Source organism: Crassostrea angulata, chromosome 3 (assembly GCF_025612915.1).
Source record: "Crassostrea angulata isolate pt1a10 chromosome 3, ASM2561291v2, whole genome shotgun sequence".
NCBI lineage: Eukaryota > Metazoa > Mollusca > Bivalvia > Ostreida > Ostreidae > Magallana > Magallana angulata.
The window spans coordinates 44,185,239-44,202,283 of NC_069113.1; the positions used below are offsets into that span (position 1 = coordinate 44,185,239).

At 33.3% G+C, this 17,045-nt stretch overlaps 1 protein-coding gene across 16 annotated transcripts in view; it reads left to right on the plus strand.

Moving 5' to 3' along the window:
- LOC128175906 (sodium channel protein para-like) overlaps nucleotides 1-17,045 on the plus strand; it is a 41,688-nt gene that overhangs the window by 19,846 nt on the left and 4,797 nt on the right. For 7 of the 16 annotated variants that reach the window (XM_052841781.1, XM_052841782.1, XM_052841780.1 and 4 more), the window contains 24 exons: nucleotides 1,267-1,500; nucleotides 2,022-2,085; nucleotides 2,184-2,328; nucleotides 2,641-2,805; nucleotides 3,660-3,680; nucleotides 4,404-4,583; nucleotides 4,915-5,319; nucleotides 6,226-6,319; nucleotides 6,407-6,466; nucleotides 6,675-6,925; nucleotides 7,074-7,247; nucleotides 7,605-7,943; nucleotides 8,298-8,419; nucleotides 8,795-8,991; nucleotides 9,714-9,746; nucleotides 10,660-10,694; nucleotides 10,916-11,260; nucleotides 11,543-11,716; nucleotides 12,458-12,580; nucleotides 12,740-13,003; nucleotides 13,190-13,243; nucleotides 13,633-13,770; nucleotides 14,239-14,346; nucleotides 16,231-16,501. In XM_052841781.1, the coding sequence (XP_052697741.1) occupies nucleotides 1,267-1,500; nucleotides 2,022-2,085; nucleotides 2,184-2,328; nucleotides 2,641-2,805; nucleotides 3,660-3,680; nucleotides 4,404-4,583; nucleotides 4,915-5,319; nucleotides 6,226-6,319; nucleotides 6,407-6,466; nucleotides 6,675-6,925; nucleotides 7,074-7,247; nucleotides 7,605-7,943; nucleotides 8,298-8,419; nucleotides 8,795-8,991; nucleotides 9,714-9,746; nucleotides 10,660-10,694; nucleotides 10,916-11,260; nucleotides 11,543-11,716; nucleotides 12,458-12,580; nucleotides 12,740-13,003; nucleotides 13,190-13,243; nucleotides 13,633-13,770; nucleotides 14,239-14,346; nucleotides 16,231-16,501 (3,996 nt within the window). Of the gene's footprint in view, nucleotides 1-1,266; nucleotides 1,501-2,021; nucleotides 2,086-2,183; nucleotides 2,329-2,640; nucleotides 2,806-3,659; nucleotides 3,681-4,403; nucleotides 4,584-4,914; nucleotides 5,320-6,225; nucleotides 6,320-6,406; nucleotides 6,467-6,674; nucleotides 6,926-7,073; nucleotides 7,248-7,604; nucleotides 7,944-8,297; nucleotides 8,420-8,794; nucleotides 8,992-9,713; nucleotides 9,747-10,659; nucleotides 10,695-10,915; nucleotides 11,261-11,542; nucleotides 11,717-12,457; nucleotides 12,581-12,739; nucleotides 13,004-13,189; nucleotides 13,244-13,632; nucleotides 13,771-14,238; nucleotides 14,347-14,851; nucleotides 14,960-16,230; nucleotides 16,502-17,045 lie in introns of all 16 variants that reach the window. The other 9 variants (XM_052841784.1, XM_052841786.1, XM_052841790.1 and 6 more) reach the window with 8 other exon arrangements.

Genomic DNA, 17,045 nt, shown 5'->3' on the forward strand with positions numbered 1-17,045 from the left:
TAGAATAATTGCCGATTATGCCTCCCCCATCACCCCCGGAAAACTTAAATATCCCTCAGACTCCCACTGAAAAAAAATCTGGATCCGCGCATGTTCTTGACAATTGTAAGGAACTCTATGATCGAGAATGGAAAAACAAGGGAAATAATCATCTCGACGCGTTCTTGTGCTATGCATTATGTGTATCACAGTTGAAGATCTTTTAAACACTTTCTCCTTACCCAGAATTTCAAAGTAAGATTTTAACAAGACCAAAAATACCTGGATATTTATGTGTATAAATAAACACAAATTTACATAATTTAAAGTAAAGAAAACATTTTTGCATCTTGGCATGTTTCACTGTATACTGTTGTTTATAAAAATCACTATATCTACATGCCTAACTGTGATTTAATAGAACTATTCTCAACAAGAAACTATGTCATCTATTTTAATTTCAAATATCCGTTGCATTTCAATCTTCAAACTTAGCATGCAATGTAAATTGTTGTTTTATTTCTTAAAAAAAACTACATTCTTCTATTGAATGAAATATTAATGTTTGAATTTTTTTCAAAATCAAGACCGAACGTAGTAACTATTGTTAAACTTACCTTCAACAAAACATATTGTACAGCTAGGATGCAGATCAAATTCCATGTTTAGACGATTTAAAACTGCAAAAGGATGCTTTTCTTTGCGTTATTTTTTACTAATTTACATGTAAATGGCTGTGTTATTGTCATCTGAACAAAAAAAAAAACTCTTGCTCATCCTTCCCAATCCATTTTACAGGTAACAATCTAAGTTACTTAAAAATGACTTTTTAGTAAAGCAATACAACACCAAGAGTTGACTCTACTACAACTTCTAATCCTGTGTTCATAACAAAAATATAACTTTGTGTTTTGATTTAAATACGGAACGATTTCACATTATTATTAACGTATAAAGAAATTGTTTTCCAGGTGTACTCTTGAATACGATAGTCACTGGTATAACAGTACACCCTTTTATGACTTTAACTCTTGTAGATAATTTTAAGTTTTTTTCTCTTTTTACAAACCAAGTTTAATGCAACGCCAATAAAAAATGAACCATATTGTATTTAATATATATTTTTTTTAGGAGTAAAGCTTTTATAGAGTTTTCAATTGTTCTGATGTTAATTATTTTGGCTCATTCAAGGAAAGATGTATAATGAAATAGATTAATTAAAATAAACAATGATATGTTATGTGTCAAATTATATAATGGTCTGATAACAATATGGATTTCCTCTAGGCTTGAAAACCATTGTTGGTGCCTTACTGGAAGCGGTGCGGCGACTCCGTGACGTCATGATTCTGACAGTCTTCATGCTCTCAATTTTTGCCTTAGTTGGTATGCAATTATACATGGGTACCCTCAGACAGAAATGTGTCACATTTGCAAACTTCACGTACGACAATTCTACTGAAGGGAACGATACTCTCAAATCGTTCGACGAAGCTTGGTACGAGTGGGCAATGGACACAGGTTAGTCCAATTAAAGGAGCTGGATGGCCGTGGTCATTTGTTGACCAAATTAATCTCCTCGAAATAAAGAGCTCTGTTTTGAATAAAGAGATCAGAAAATATTTACTCAAAGCTAACATATTCAGATGTTTTCTCTGCTAAACAATAGTCCATGCCAAAACATCATACTGTGGAATCATTTTTATTCGTGGGGGTCAATGTTCGTGGGGAGCCAAACATATCCTGGTTCTTGGAGAGGTAATTTTGTCGGTAGCAAAATCTAATTTGTTAATAAATATACGAAACAAATACGTTTGTGGGAATGTAAAATCGTGTGCAAGGGTTACCCACGAAAGCCTCTAACACTGGTCCCCCACGAACAACGATGATTCAGCAGTATTTATTTTTAGGTAAATCTAAGGGGTAATTTGTTGAGCATCCAGTCACCTTTAACCTCTTTCTATAGATTGAGATTGAGCATATTTGACGCTAGACTTGGAACTGTTTTGATAATTATTTTATTATTACGTTGTTTTATTAAGAAAACTGGAAAAAGATAGAAGGCACTGGTGAATTTCTTATCTGTGGAAATGCTTCCGGAGCAGGGTATAAATGATTTTTTTTTTTCTGTTGCTGTAACTCTTGAGAATTAGTAGAACTTACGATTTATGCCCAGCGCTATTTAATTTTTTTTTCTTCTGTAGGGAATGTCCGAGTGAATATATATGCATTAATGACACTCACACAAACCCAGACTTCAACTTCACCCATTTTGACAACTTCGGAACTGCTCTTCTTTGTACATTCCGTTTAATGACACAAGACTTTTGGGAAAATCTTTATCAAATAGTAAGTATTTTAAGAAAATAACATACATGTAACTTTCTTAAAAAAAACTTACTATAAGAAAACGTATGTCAGTCGGAAGAAAATAAAAACCCTGTTGATTTGTAACGCATATTTCTACTTGCACATTGGCGTTCAGTTTACGTATTTTGTAGAAACGTGTAAACATGTACATTAAAACTATTTATCATCAATTTCAAAAATTAAACTTAAATAAAATGAATGTACAAAAATGATAAAATCAAACTTTGATAAATGGACAAAAATGAAAGTGCAAAATTCTACATTGTTAATTTTGCTTTGGAAATGTTGTAGACTCTCCGAGCAGAAGGTCCCTACCATAGCGCCTACTTTGTCATCGTGATACTGCTGGGCTCGTTCTATCTCGTCAATCTGATCTTGGCTATCGTCGCCATGTCGTACGATGAGACTCAGAAACAGGACCAGGCCGATGCCGACGAAGAGGCGGAGGAACGAAAGGTCAGATACCAGTTGTTAACGGGGAGAGTAATTAATTATTCTTTCTTTGTAAAATTCGGGTAGGTTTCTACAAGGGAAGGTGTCAAAATATCCAGTTGGTTCCCATATAAAGCTTTAACGGTTTCGATGTAAAAACGGCGTGCCTTTATTTTCTGGATATTATTACTCTTGGTCCAATATTGAATCGCACATTGGTTAGAATGTTCACATACAAACATTTTAGATATTTTAAGAGTATTTTCCTCCTTTTAACAAGTGTTTCAAGCTTTATACAAAATAAAAAGGAACATTCAAACCAAAACAGATTGCTGCTTGGGACAAAAAGAGGTAGGGGTTAGTTTGAACAAGTAAAAAGAAGTACTGTTACCATCACCAAGTTCAACAAGAAGTTTTCACTTTTTCCTTCAATAAGACAATGATATATGATTGTTTTGATGTTGTGTTTTAGGACGATAACTCTTGTGCTCATTCCAGCGTAAGTAACGCAGTCCCGCTTACAACGTGACGTCACGAGAGTACATGCTTACATTGATACTAACCATTGTTACTGTCCAATACGTCATATATATGTAGACCTCTAGAGATGGAATAACACCTTTATGTAGAACAATTAATTTGGTGTTGGAAACTTCCCGTTTAACCATGATACACAGTTTATGGGATACATGTAATACCAATATTACCATAGACCGTAGAAACAGCTTACCATGATAATCGTAAATGTATTTACGAAATCCAGAAATGATTAAGATTATCAAATTCCACCGTATTTCATTTTTGAAAGCATATAAAATTTGAATAAACTGAGCTTCTCAACAGAACTTGAGCATGATATAGAAATGTTATTGTTATAGAAAGCAAAACGAATCCATGCGGTAAGTAATCGCACCGCGCACGGATGGAGTATCCAAATCCGAAATACACACGATTGCATACTTTATATTCAGATATTACTTATAATATTAGAATATACAAATATTCTCTCTATTTACTAATTCAGACTCGTCTCGCATGATGGTCTATTACATATATATGCATGTGTATCGGTAAAAGCTTGATGAAGACATGGAATTGAATTTCGTATCTAATTAACCTGAGAAGAATCTTGATCATGTTGCATAGTCCGAACTGACCTTTTTGTATGAAGGATTTTTTAAATATCATAGTTGTATGTTCAGGCATCTTTATAAATATTTTTCTTCATATTTTTGCTTACTATTTTTTCTATGTACGTGTAGACACACTTTTCAAAATATTGAATCGCACATGTATTGCTTTCCCCTATCTTCTCTAACAGTCATTAAAAATAAATGTACACTGTATGATGAATTTAACCCAATGGTCTTCCAACCATACCCATCCCCGTTAAAATACCCAATCCACTAATTTCCTAAATCCCTCGGGTCAGGAAAAAATAATGTTCCCGATCATTCATTATCATAATGGTTATGATACTCTGCGATTTTGCACGTCTTTTTGAAAGATCAATGTTGTTTTATTGATATGGTTTACATATATATTTTACTGAGTTTTCCTGTTTTATATTTCAAGAGTTTGTCGATGACTTTGATAATACTTGTAAAATTATATGTGCACAGATTCAACAAACAATGCATGACGAACTACGGGAAGATTATCATGAATATCTGGAGGAAAAAATGTCTCAAGCAAAGAGCCAATCAGACACGTCGTTAAGTGACCATGAAAATGCAGACAAAATCAGTCTCCGGTCCAATAAACCGGACGAAAACGGACAATTTCTGAGTGTCATGAAGAAGGTAATGTTTGATGTGTAACATGTCACTGAGGTGATGGGGAAAAATTGATGGGGTTCCTAAAACTACTAACGATAGTATTTAAAATTGTGTGTTATCCCCCTCACACTATGTTATGTTTCTTTAAAGTACTTTGCATGAAGTCTTGCACCACCGTTTGTAGTTTACAGAGTAAATTAAAACAATGACTAATTTTGCTTTGAGTTAACAAATTTAAAAGTGTGGTGTTCCTTGTCTATTCATTTCTATACAAAGAACACTTGGCTAATCTGGCGCTATGCATCATCCCTAACAGCTTTTGGCTTCCTTGATTGTGTATGTGCATTTTTTGCAGCAACCTAGTTTGAGTTTGCCCGGCACACCGTTTGTACGGAGAAACACAAAGAAGAAATATAAGCCTAATCACGCTGACCATCAACCTTTAATGCTGGACAATCTACCCTTTATTGACGATCCAAATGCCGTTACCCCATGTTCGGATGATTTAACTATGAATCTGACTTATAAGCAATTCATTGCGTCACGAAGAGGTAGCTATGCGTCATTATTAAAACGCACTGGTTCCTCGAGACGCAGTAGTTTCGCGTCACGTGACAGCAGGCGATCCCTACCGAAGTCTCCCCGCTCTCCTTTAGAAAAGCCCGGGAAATTAGATACTCCGTGGGACTGGAAAAAACCAAAGGACAGCTCCCTGCTCCACCCCCATGACGCAGGGGACAGGGGTAAACTTGTTGAGAATGTAAGTCTGAAAAGACTTCTGCAGATATGTGTTACTTAAAAGTATAAAGGTCACCAATTATGTTTTAGTCAAGATTTTTAAAGTGTGCTTTCTTTCAGGTCAAAATATTAAATTTTGTAACCTTGTAATTGTATGCAAAAAAACGGCAATTTTCGGTACCAATTTCCCCTTTACCAAAATACCACTTCTACATTTTAAATATATATTCAAATATATTTATATACTTCTTCCATAATATCTTTCAGTTTGGTTCTAGTTTAAAATGCTATTACGACAAATATATCTTTCTGAATTTTAAACTGGGTTTTAGGCAAAATATTTAATTTTCTTCTTTGCTAAAATTCTGCTCTAATTTCATTCACATTTGTAAACGGTTGACATAAAACCTTACGCAGACTAGAATACTCTATGTATCATCTCGATTAGCATCATATCATTAATTTTGGTGCATGTTTATATCCTGACATCCCTCACACTACCCCATGGTCAATCCCTTGCATTCATTGTTCATCATATGGTGATTGTGGCATGCTTTGTGGAACAATCTACTAATTTGCTCGCAAGGTTATGGGGCTCATTCGCTGCTTAATGTTGATCACATAGTTGATTACATGTATATTCAAAAGAATCTAATATATAATAAATATATAATAAATATCTAATATATAATAAATAAATAACCGATGCTTGACACAATATTATACTATATCATGACACATACCAATATTAGGTATATATTGTGATGTTTTTTTAACTATGTAGAATGTGTAGTACAAAAAGTACTAGAAATCATTTTTTTTATTTTAATTTAAACATATGAGCTGAGCAAGCAAAAGCAAAAATATTCTAACGATTCGATTAATCTTGACATATAATAACTAAAGCAAGTTCATGAACAATTTACAGGGGTCAATAAATGGGTCACGAATGGATATTGAGAAAAAATCGCATGACGGTGAAATATGCCACCCTCATGGGGGGAAGCACGTAGACCCGAGAGGTAAACTTTTAACCACCTCATTTTTCATGGCATTTTTTAACTTAATGGATCCCGTAGATATTTAAGTTATGGCGTCTTTTTTGGTAGACATGATGGTGCTGAAGAGTCTTTTAGCGCATGCGGAAGGCCACCGGAACAGCAGGCATAGTAAGTAGTAAACACGATTATTCGTAAAAATTCAAGTTTCCATTAACTGTATGGTTGCATATTTCTGCCCTTTAACCGCAAAAACTTAACTGAATATGCAGGAGATGTATGTCAACATGTATTAAGATAACTCTCTCTCTCTCTCTCTCTCTCTCTCTCTCTCTCTCTCCCCCCCCCCACACTACAATGTTGATTCTCGTCCCTACAGGTGTAATGAGCGACTACCTTCCTTTCGAGGAAGAAGAGGAGCCACTGAAGGACAGATTGTACAAACGCTTCTGTAGCTGGACCTGCTGCCCTTGTTACTTAAAATTCCAGGAGATAGTCGGTCTCATCGTGTTGGATGCTTTTGTAGACCTCTTCATCACCATTTGTATCCTAGCAAACACTGCCTTCATGGCGGCTGATCAGCATCCGAAATCTCCGGAACTCACGGAAATCCTACAAAATGGAAACTATGCAAGTGTTTTTGTCGTCTTTTCTTTTGAAATGAAACAACATTTGTATCAAAATATACATAAACTTCATCATGAACTCGCCTATAAAACACTTGTTCTGGTATAAAATCTTAATCTATAGGTTTTCTCTTTCTTTTAAAACCTTTCAGGTCTTCACAGCGATATTTGCCTCCGAGGCTTTTCTCAAACTGATTGCCCTTAGTCCCATGCACTACTTCAGAGATGGCTGGAACTGCTTTGATTTCTTGATCGTGTTTCTCAGCTTTTTAGAAATGGCGTTAGATGGCGTTTCCGGTTTATCGGTTCTCAGGAGCTTCCGTTTGGTAAGATAATAGTATATTTTATGCCGTTTTAAATTTTGTGAACTTTGTTAAAAGAAAGATAACTCAGTTTTCATACATTATGATGAAGTGCAATTCAAAAAGACTTAATTTTAGACTACATGTATATTCACCGCCTTTTAAAGAAGAGCTATGTATGGAGATATTAGAGAATAATCAAAATTTATTAAAAAAAAACTATTATATTTAGATTTTTCTTTACTAAAAATTGAAGTTTATGGCTTAAAATCATGTTTATGATTTTTAGTTGTATATTTGATGGGTAATTTGTTGACCTTATAAATGCAACTTTTAAATAAAAAACAATTATTAATTATCTTGTTAATTCTTTTCTTCTAGTTACGAGTGTTCAAGCTGGCGCGGTCATGGCAGACTTTAAACATGTTGATCCGTATCGTGGCTGGCACGATGGGAGCGCTGGGCAACCTGATCTTTGTTCTTGCCATTGTGGTGTTTATATTCGCTGTGATGGGACAGCAGTTATTCCGAGACGGATATATAGCTGAATATGGGGACGACATGCCGAGGTGGAGTTTCACTGACTTTCTCCACTCGTTTATGATTATCTTCCGTGTGTTGTGTGGGGAGTGGATCCAGTCCATGTGGGGCTGCACGAACGCCAATGGGCCGATCTGTGTCCCGTTCTTTCTGTTGACTTACGTCATAGGCAACCTGGTTGTAAGTTTAAGTCTATAATGGCTAGTATCTACTAGCTAGAGCTATCTTAATTTAAAGTGACAAACGAACTCACAAATATGTTTTTAAATGTTTGCTAATCTTCAAATAAACGAACTCACAAAAATTGCTAATCTTCAAATAAATTCTTAAACCTTGGAGGAAGGAGACAATAGTGTCCCTTCTAAAAATAAAAACTTGCATTTTATTAATGCTTTTAATGATGGAACACAATCATTGGTACAACAACATCATGGTTTGCATAACAGCATGGTTTGCATACACATTTAATAAATAAGCATTTTTAAGTTTATTGTTGATGCTTTATAATGACGTTGTTTTCTATTGTATCTATAGGTACTTAATTTGTTTCTTGCCTTGCTGTTGAACTCGTTTGGAGCTGAGAGTCTTAGTGGAGGAGAAAGCGAAGAAGACAAGGAACCCAACAAACTCTCGGAGGCCATCGATAGATTTAAACGGTCTGCAATACATTGCCGTGTTGAAATTTCTTTGTCATCTTAAACTTTAACATTGTCTTGATATTTTCCGTGCGAGCCAACATTCAGTTGTTAAGTTTAGAATCATGAAATTTTGTAGGGGCTATTTTTCGTGGATTGTCAATATTTTAATAGATTCTTTAAAACTAATTATTAATCAATGATTGATGAATCGCAATGCACTGCGTTCCGTAATTCTTTTAGGGTGTTTTATTTGTGAGTGAATGCAAGGGTCTTACAAAATTTACCAATATTGAGACACCATGAAATCTATGATTCCTTAGTATTTACATTTAGAATGAGTAAAAGTACAGCAATTGGACAATTTTCAATTTTTCCCCCTTTATAATGTTTTAGATTTGGAAGATGGGTCAAAGTCAAAGTGATAGTGTGTTTGAAAGTGAAAATGAAAGCTAAACCCAAAGCGAACGAGAGAGAACCAAGCCCGCGTGTGAATGGGAAGGAGACGATTCCAGACGGGGAGGCGACATTCAGCAACGGTACACTGATTGAAATGCAGACTAAATTTGACGATGACGAAATCTCTGTTCAAGGTTTTATTTTCACTTTATTATTAGTTTTACTCGACAGAAGTTAATGTTATTACTGAAACATTGAAGCGATAATAGTTTAATACAATTAGTCAATAAAAAGAATTTCAGCATAACGCAAAGCAAACTAAACCTTTAAAAATCAATTATAATTTGGTAAAATGATCACTAACTAAATTTCGATATCGATTGAATTTAATTTCTGTCGTGTATTAGCACTTTATATTGATTTTCGTGTGACTTAACTTTGTGAAAGATTTTTCATTAATTCTTCTGTTGGATGCCATTCTTGAATCATGTAATTAATTATTCATTTAAAATCAATCAAAAATGATCTATGAACATTACAAAGTTTGATCTATGTCGTTTATATATAAACATTTAAAGAATGAAATTACTGTTACCGGAAGTTTTATTTTTAACATCTTCTGTAATTTAACTGTTCTTTAAAAAAATTAAAATAATTATTTTTTCAATGGCATCATGTATGTGGTACCTTCTCATCAAGCAGAAAATTTTTATTTAATTTATTTTTACTTGAATTATTTAAATTAATTTGAACAGGTACTGATATAAATATTAATTATAAACATTATTATATAGTTCGCTGCAATTTCCATCGTACGAATTTGCAAGGCATTCAGCAAAAGATTTGTGAAAATCAATGACACTTATAATTGATTTGATTGGTGATTTATAATTTGTCATTTGTATTAATCCATTAGGAGATGTAGATCTAGTGGATAACCACTCACCCGGTAACTTTTGTTTTGTGAAATATTTGACATTTTTTCATCACATTTTTATCCTTTTACTTGTTGTCTGTAGCTTAGGGTTTATTATTCCTCTGATTAAAAATTAAAGAGAATGTTCTTGATAATACTAATGACTACTGCATATGAGAAAAAAATTCTCTGCAGTTTATATTCGCCAAACTTCGCCCTAATTGACACTGGACTAATTTAGTTATAGCCAAGTTTTAGAAACAAAATCACGAATTTTTTTCTTTCAACATTAGCTTGCACTCACTATATACAAATTGGCTGGTCAAAAGGCGATTTGCAAAAATCCATATAATATTCTGAGGCTTTCAAACAAAGAAACAGAGGGATAAAAATCCATTTACCAATAGATATCAATTTTTGTTTTCTTACATTTATTTTTTATGTAGAATATAAAGGGTTATGATATTATGGTGTAAATTAAATTGGTAAATGATTTCGACGTAAAAAGTGCCAAGTAAAACAGTGCTGACTGTGACTATCCTTTTCTATCCGATATAAGCTTCATTTACTGGTGACGAGCTCCAGTTTTTATAAAGGCAACCTATCTATCCAGATTCATCTATAAGTGCTTTGAATTGATAGTTAACACTAAAAACAAAAAGAAAAGAAAAAAAAAAGAATTTTTATAGTTCAGATTATTTTACTATTTGTTGTGAATATACTTTTATTTGTTTTTTTATTATCTCTCTACTTATATGTTTAAAATGCAAACGATTTTATTTTAAACAAATAAAATGTTCTTGGTTTCAAAGTAACGTATTATTGTTCTTGAGACTTTCAAGTCAATTAGCATTGGAGATAAAACATTGCGCTGTGAGAACAGATATCTTTTTGTTTATTTAAAAGTTTAGCTGGAAAATAATTTTATTCTTCAATTTTATCACAGACAAATCAACAACAATTGTTGTGGAAGACGAAAAGGTGCGTATAACAGTTTTGAGGAAAATCTGTTTACCCTCTATTTTTTTTTTAAATTGTAACATTTGTGTGATTATGAGTGTCATATACAAAAATGTTGATTATTAATAATCAAAATTTGTGAATATGTTAAGGACACTAACCATCTTCGTGTAAATATTTTAAAAAAAAAAATGTACATTCTGCTCACATTTGTATATTTATTTTCAATGACCTATGCACAGAAAGCGGAAGATATCACACGCCCAAACAGTCGTGCGAGTCCAAGGGAATCCCTGAGTTCCAACAGTCACCATTCAATGTCAGACGATGACACCAAGTTGAGCTTAACCAAAGTCGACGCAGACGGCGAACCGGAAATAAACGAGGTCAAGGTCACTTATGCAAACTACCCGGATGACTGTTTTTGTAAAATCTGCCGACGGAAGTGCCCGTGCTGCATACGGTTTGAGAACACGAAATGGGGGAAGAAGGCTTGGAAGATACGATGTTTAGCTTATGCCCTGGTCGAACACAAATATTTTGAGACTTTCATTATTACAATGATTCTTGCCAGTAGTATCGCTCTTGTAAGTGCTGTTTTGTTCTGTGATGATTCAGATTCATTTATTTTAATTTCAAACCACTTTACAATGGTATAAAGAGACTATAAAATGCCTAAACGTTTAGATTTCTGATTGAATTCTTTTTGCTGTAATGACTGACAATTAAAAATACATAGGAAATTCATCCCCAATTTCTGTCATATGAATCACTGTAATAAACCATTTCCTTTTTCTTTTCTTTTTTTTCTTAATATATGGCATTTATTACAAAGATTTAACATTTATTAGTAATAATGATAATTACAGGCAATCGAAGATGTATACTTGGAAGAGAGGCCAACGCTGGAACAGATTCTTCAAATAACGGACAAGTTCTTTACCACTGTATTCATTATAGAAATGTTCATAAAATGGACTGCGTTTGGATTCAAGAAATATTTTACAGATGCGTGGTGTTGGCTTGACTTTGTTATCGTTGGGGTAAGTTTGTAACCCCGTTTTTGATAATTGCTATATATTTAGTATATGATACGCTTTGTTTTATTGAGTTCACCGTGTCACTCCCAGATTCTCTCTCCGTTAACGTTAATCAAAAAAACATTTTGAACAGTGTTTCTCTACGATGAAAAACCATCCTGATCATGGTACTTATTCTGTTATCAATCAAGTTATGAATTGCCGCAGAGCTTTTTTATCTTTTGTTGTTTTTACAGAACACGTCTAATAATACTTTGTTTTCAACTTTAACATTGAATTTTCGTGTTGAATTGATACCGGTGTATTTATCAATAATATAGATAAATCATAACTACATCATTTTGATGTTTATGGGTATATACAGTTTGATAAGTACATGCAAGCACTTCTGCCTTAGTAAAGCCAGCACTGCAAGTGCATTACAGAATATTACATCCACTTGAAAATATTGTTTACAATTTTGTTGCATATTAGTTTTATGTGTTGTACTCTACAGTTGCGTTTATGGAGTCTTGAACGCAACTTTGGTTGTGAGGAGCTTAGGGCAAAAGTGCAATATGTATGCAAAAATATCTATAAAACGTAAAACATGATGTTATGTTTTGATTTTTTTTTTCCAAAAATTATTTGGAAGTCTGCCGCGACTTGCAACCCTTTAACTTAAATTATTATTGAAAATTGTTTATACAGGTTTATACTTTTACAAAAACAAGTATTTATAATTAAAGCTTAATCTTCATCTAGATTTCAATCGTAATGCTGGTCTTCGAACTGCTTGGTATGGAAAAAGTCGGTGCAATAAAAGCCATGAGGACGCTGAGAGCCTTACGACCCCTAAGAGCTGTGTCCCGGTGGGAGGGAATGAGGGTAGGGATAAGATTTAATTATATTTATGCGACATACAGACCTTCATATATGTAAATTAAATACTATTCTAGATATGCATTTACTAGTATTCCGATGAATATACAGTTGGCACTTAATATGAATTGATTGTTGTGTTAAAGCATTGTTATTCCCAAATAGGTCGTCGTCAATGCTTTGATCAAAGCCATTCCTTCCATTGCCAATGTCATGATGGTGTGCCTCATTTTCTGGTTGATATTTGGAATCGTCGGGGTACAGTTCTTCGCCGGCAAGTTTTACAAATGCGTGGATGAAGACGGAAACAAATTGTCTGTAAACATCACTAAAAACAAATTTGAATGTCTAGAAAAAAATTATACATGGATAAACTCCAAAATCAACTTTGATGACGTACTGATGTCGTACCTGGCATTGTTCCAAGTAGTGAGTACATTTATCATTTATGCACATGCGTTTCACGTGTTATCATGGTGTCACATATTCAACATGAAAGTGACTATAGGCATTTAATTGTCTGAAAAATAGGTGAATTCATTTTGAAGGATTTTTGTTTTCTCTATAAATAAATTCAATTACAATAGTTTAGACTGTTTTGTTCTGCTTCAACAGGCGACATACAAAGGATGGATCGAAGTAATGAATGACGCAATAGACAGCAAAGAAGTAAGCCTTTTCATTGTAAAACATGTAGCAGCAAAAATACACAAGTAGTATCGACTTCATGCGCTGATCAAGTATTTTTTTTTCGGAGGGGGATGGGGGACCAAAGAATCATTGTGTTTTCCGTGGGGGTGGATGGGTCAAAAGCCCTGTTTTGGTGAAATTACTAAGTGAAGTAAATTTTAATTTGCCAGGAAGGTCTGCCCCCCCCCCCCCCCCCCCCCTGTTCTAGATCCGTGCATGATCTTTGAAATAACAGGAATAACTGAGCGTTTTACGAAGGCATGGTCACAAAAGTTTGACAAAACTGAGGGTGTTGTTCTCTCTCAATGAGCAGGGAGATATATTACTGTGATTACAGCAAGAATCTGATGTTTCTTTATTATCAACAGATTGACGAGCAGCCCGAGCGAGAAGTCAATGTTTACATGTACCTGTACTTCGTCTTCTTTATCATATTCGGTTCATTCTTTACCCTGAATCTGTTCATCGGTGTCATCATTGAAAACTTCAATCAGCAGAAAAAAAAGGTAATAATAACTATACATATATACATTACAAAATGCTACCGTGCTTTATATCCAGGATAATGTTACACGTGCAAAACTTAATTATATATAAAAATAAAACTGATAAATGCATGCATGTAAAAGCATTGATTTTAAAAACTTATATTGCTGAAATTGAAATAAGAGTCTATTTTAATCATTTACTCTTCTTAGGGTAATTATTAAATCATGTTTGTATAACAAAACTGTTCTCTTTTAGAGATTTATCTGATGACTTCTCTTTATTTCTTATGTTAAGGAATACTACATGCAATACTATATTTTCAACTTCATGTACATGTATTTAGTTAATTTGCATTTTACAAATCTAAAAGAGTTAAGCTATGAAAATGGCGATTAAGAAATATTTCTACGCAAATTCTGCTTCATCCTTTTGAAAAAGATGATTTTAAGTAAATAACAGAATGTCTGCCTGAAATATTGTATTAGGCTGGAGGATCGTTAGAAATGTTTATGACAGAAGACCAGAAGAAATACTATAAAGCGATGAAGCGGATGGCGGCCAAGTCTCCACAAAAATCGATTCCAAGACCAGGAGTTAGTTTCGTATTTTAAAAAAAGCTGCGTGTATATTGGCTTGTGACGTCATCATCTTATTGGCGTGGCTATTGACATAACTCTCTCCTCGTCTCTATGTCTTAGCGTGTTCATAGCTCATAGCTTTATATAGCGTGTTACAACCAGTATCTGTCTTCCAAGTTCCTCTGCTGTCATGAGTTTTTTTTCTGATTACTTTATCTGAAGCGAACAAATCTTTACCAAGTTATTGTATGGACGTTGTCTTTAAGTTAAGAATGAGATTCGAATATGAATGATAAAATCATGACATCTGAGAACAGACACTGGTTTGTTTGCTCTCTTCCTTGTGTTACGTGTAAACCATTCCTTGTTATATAACATGTAGCCATATATACACAACTGGGTGATGGGTGAACCACTGCTTAATTAAGACAGAAGCGGTATACTAACCAAACAAAACCTTGTTACAGGGAATAAAAGGTGTTTTCCTGAATAAACCCCAAAATCCTATGTTTTTATACAGGCTGGTGGATCTTTGGAGATGTTTATGACAGATGACCAGAAAAAGTATTACATGGCCATGAAGCGGATGTCGTCTAAGTCTCCGCAGAAATCTATCCCCCGACCAAGCGTTAGTGTTATACACACACAAGAATGACGTAGACTGATCACGTTGTTCAAGTTGCATACTTTTTGACATGCTCAGTCTACACTCAAGCACGGCATGAAAATTAAATAAAATACCGTGGTTCTTTTGAGGAAAAAAATCATTATCTTAAATGAAGGCAATAAATCGAATATATCCTTTAACATGTAGAATTATTCTGTGTTTAAAATTGAAAAAAAAAACGTGTCTTCGAAAAACTTTAAAATATTATTTGCCACGGTGTTGAATATCGGTTTCTTTTTTATCAAACCTTATGACTAATTGTTATAAACATTTTTTTTTGTCCAATATCCGAACTAATAGTATTAACATCTCATCTTTTTACCCTCGATTAATACTATTTTATTGAAAACATTTCAATTTCTTTGAAAAAGAAATGCTATCATGCGACATATTAACGCCGGTTCTAACGTTTGACTTTTGCACCAGTAGTGAAATAGGTTGGCACTTATTAGAATTTAAAATAATATTCCACAGAAAAGTTGTTGTAAATTTTGTTAAAATCGGGTGTAAAATTTGTATATATATATTAGATAAAGTTTTAGTTTACCGCACATCTATTTATCAAAACAGATTAACAAAGCACTTTTTGGCATGAAGTTCTTTCAATTTAGCAGTCGGGAAAACCATGAATGCTCTCTTTATACGCATGTTTCTAGTTGATATATGTACATTCCTGTATTTGTAATGCCATACATGTGCATGTTAGTTACACGTGTTTTAGTTGAAAATGGATTTGTCCCATTTGGAATCATCTATTCATTCTTCAATGTAATTTCTATACATTGATAGATAATTTTAAAAAATGCATTTTGTTTGAAGATAAAAGAATGTTATAAATCTTTACATTCTTCTAATTTATTCTGCAACTACAATTGAATGTTTTACAGATAAATTTCATTGCATGTAATTTCACTCACTTTTAAAAGCACTAATATTCATTTCAAGTTGTATATATACAAAAACTAATCACAGTGTATCGAAATGTTTTCATCTGTTTTTCTTTCAAAATTTTACTAATATTCAAATGTTAAAAAAAACAATTAATACCAAATTAAAACTATGTGTATGATAAAGGATAATGAAAGTATATATATAATTATTTCTCGATTTAGATTTCTCTATTGTGCATTATAAAGTTAATATTTCCAGAAAGTGTATATACGTTTTATGATTCCTGTAGATATCCTACAACTCACTTTTAATTATGTTATTGTTTGTTTTTTTTTGTAAAGAATATAATCATGGGATGGATTTTTGATGCTGTGACCAACCAGAAATTTGACATCGGGATCATGATAATAATCATGCTGAACATGCTGACCATGGCGCTTGAACACTACAAGCAGTCCCAGATGTTTACGACCATCTTGAACCACGTGAATATGTCGTTCATCATTATATTCACGGTCGAGTGTGTTCTCAAACTTATAGGACTGAGGCATTTCTACTTCAAGTTCCCATGGAATATATTTGACTTTGTGGTAGTGGTACTTTCAATCCTAGGTAAGAATAATATCTATTTCGTGTTTTACTATCGTTTTGTAGAATTTTTTAATAAATTATGTCAGTTTACTTGTATACTAGTATATCCCTAGAAGTATGAATGTACGTCAGACAAAGTAATGATTTTAATTTAAATTTTGTAGAGTTTTTCTGTTAATAGAAGTCTTATTTTTTGTAAACGAGGAATTACTTCTTGCTTTTAATCGCCGATCGAAATGCAAAATCTTTCGAAAAAACTTTGAACAGTTTTATAAGAAAAGTTTTAGACTAATATATATATATAGATAAAATCTTATGTATCAAATTTACAGTTGTCATATTTTTATCGATTATAGGTATCAGTTAATGCGTCTATTAAATTTATTAGTTTTGAAAATACGCAAGCGAATAATTCCTTTAAACATGTTTTGAATTGTTATTTCTCATAGATTTATGCTTTTGTTGTGAATGCAATGGTGCTTGTTTATAGCTATATATATGCAACATACACAGACAATATGTATTCACTGGACTTTCGTAGCCTATATTGTGATGTATCCAATAT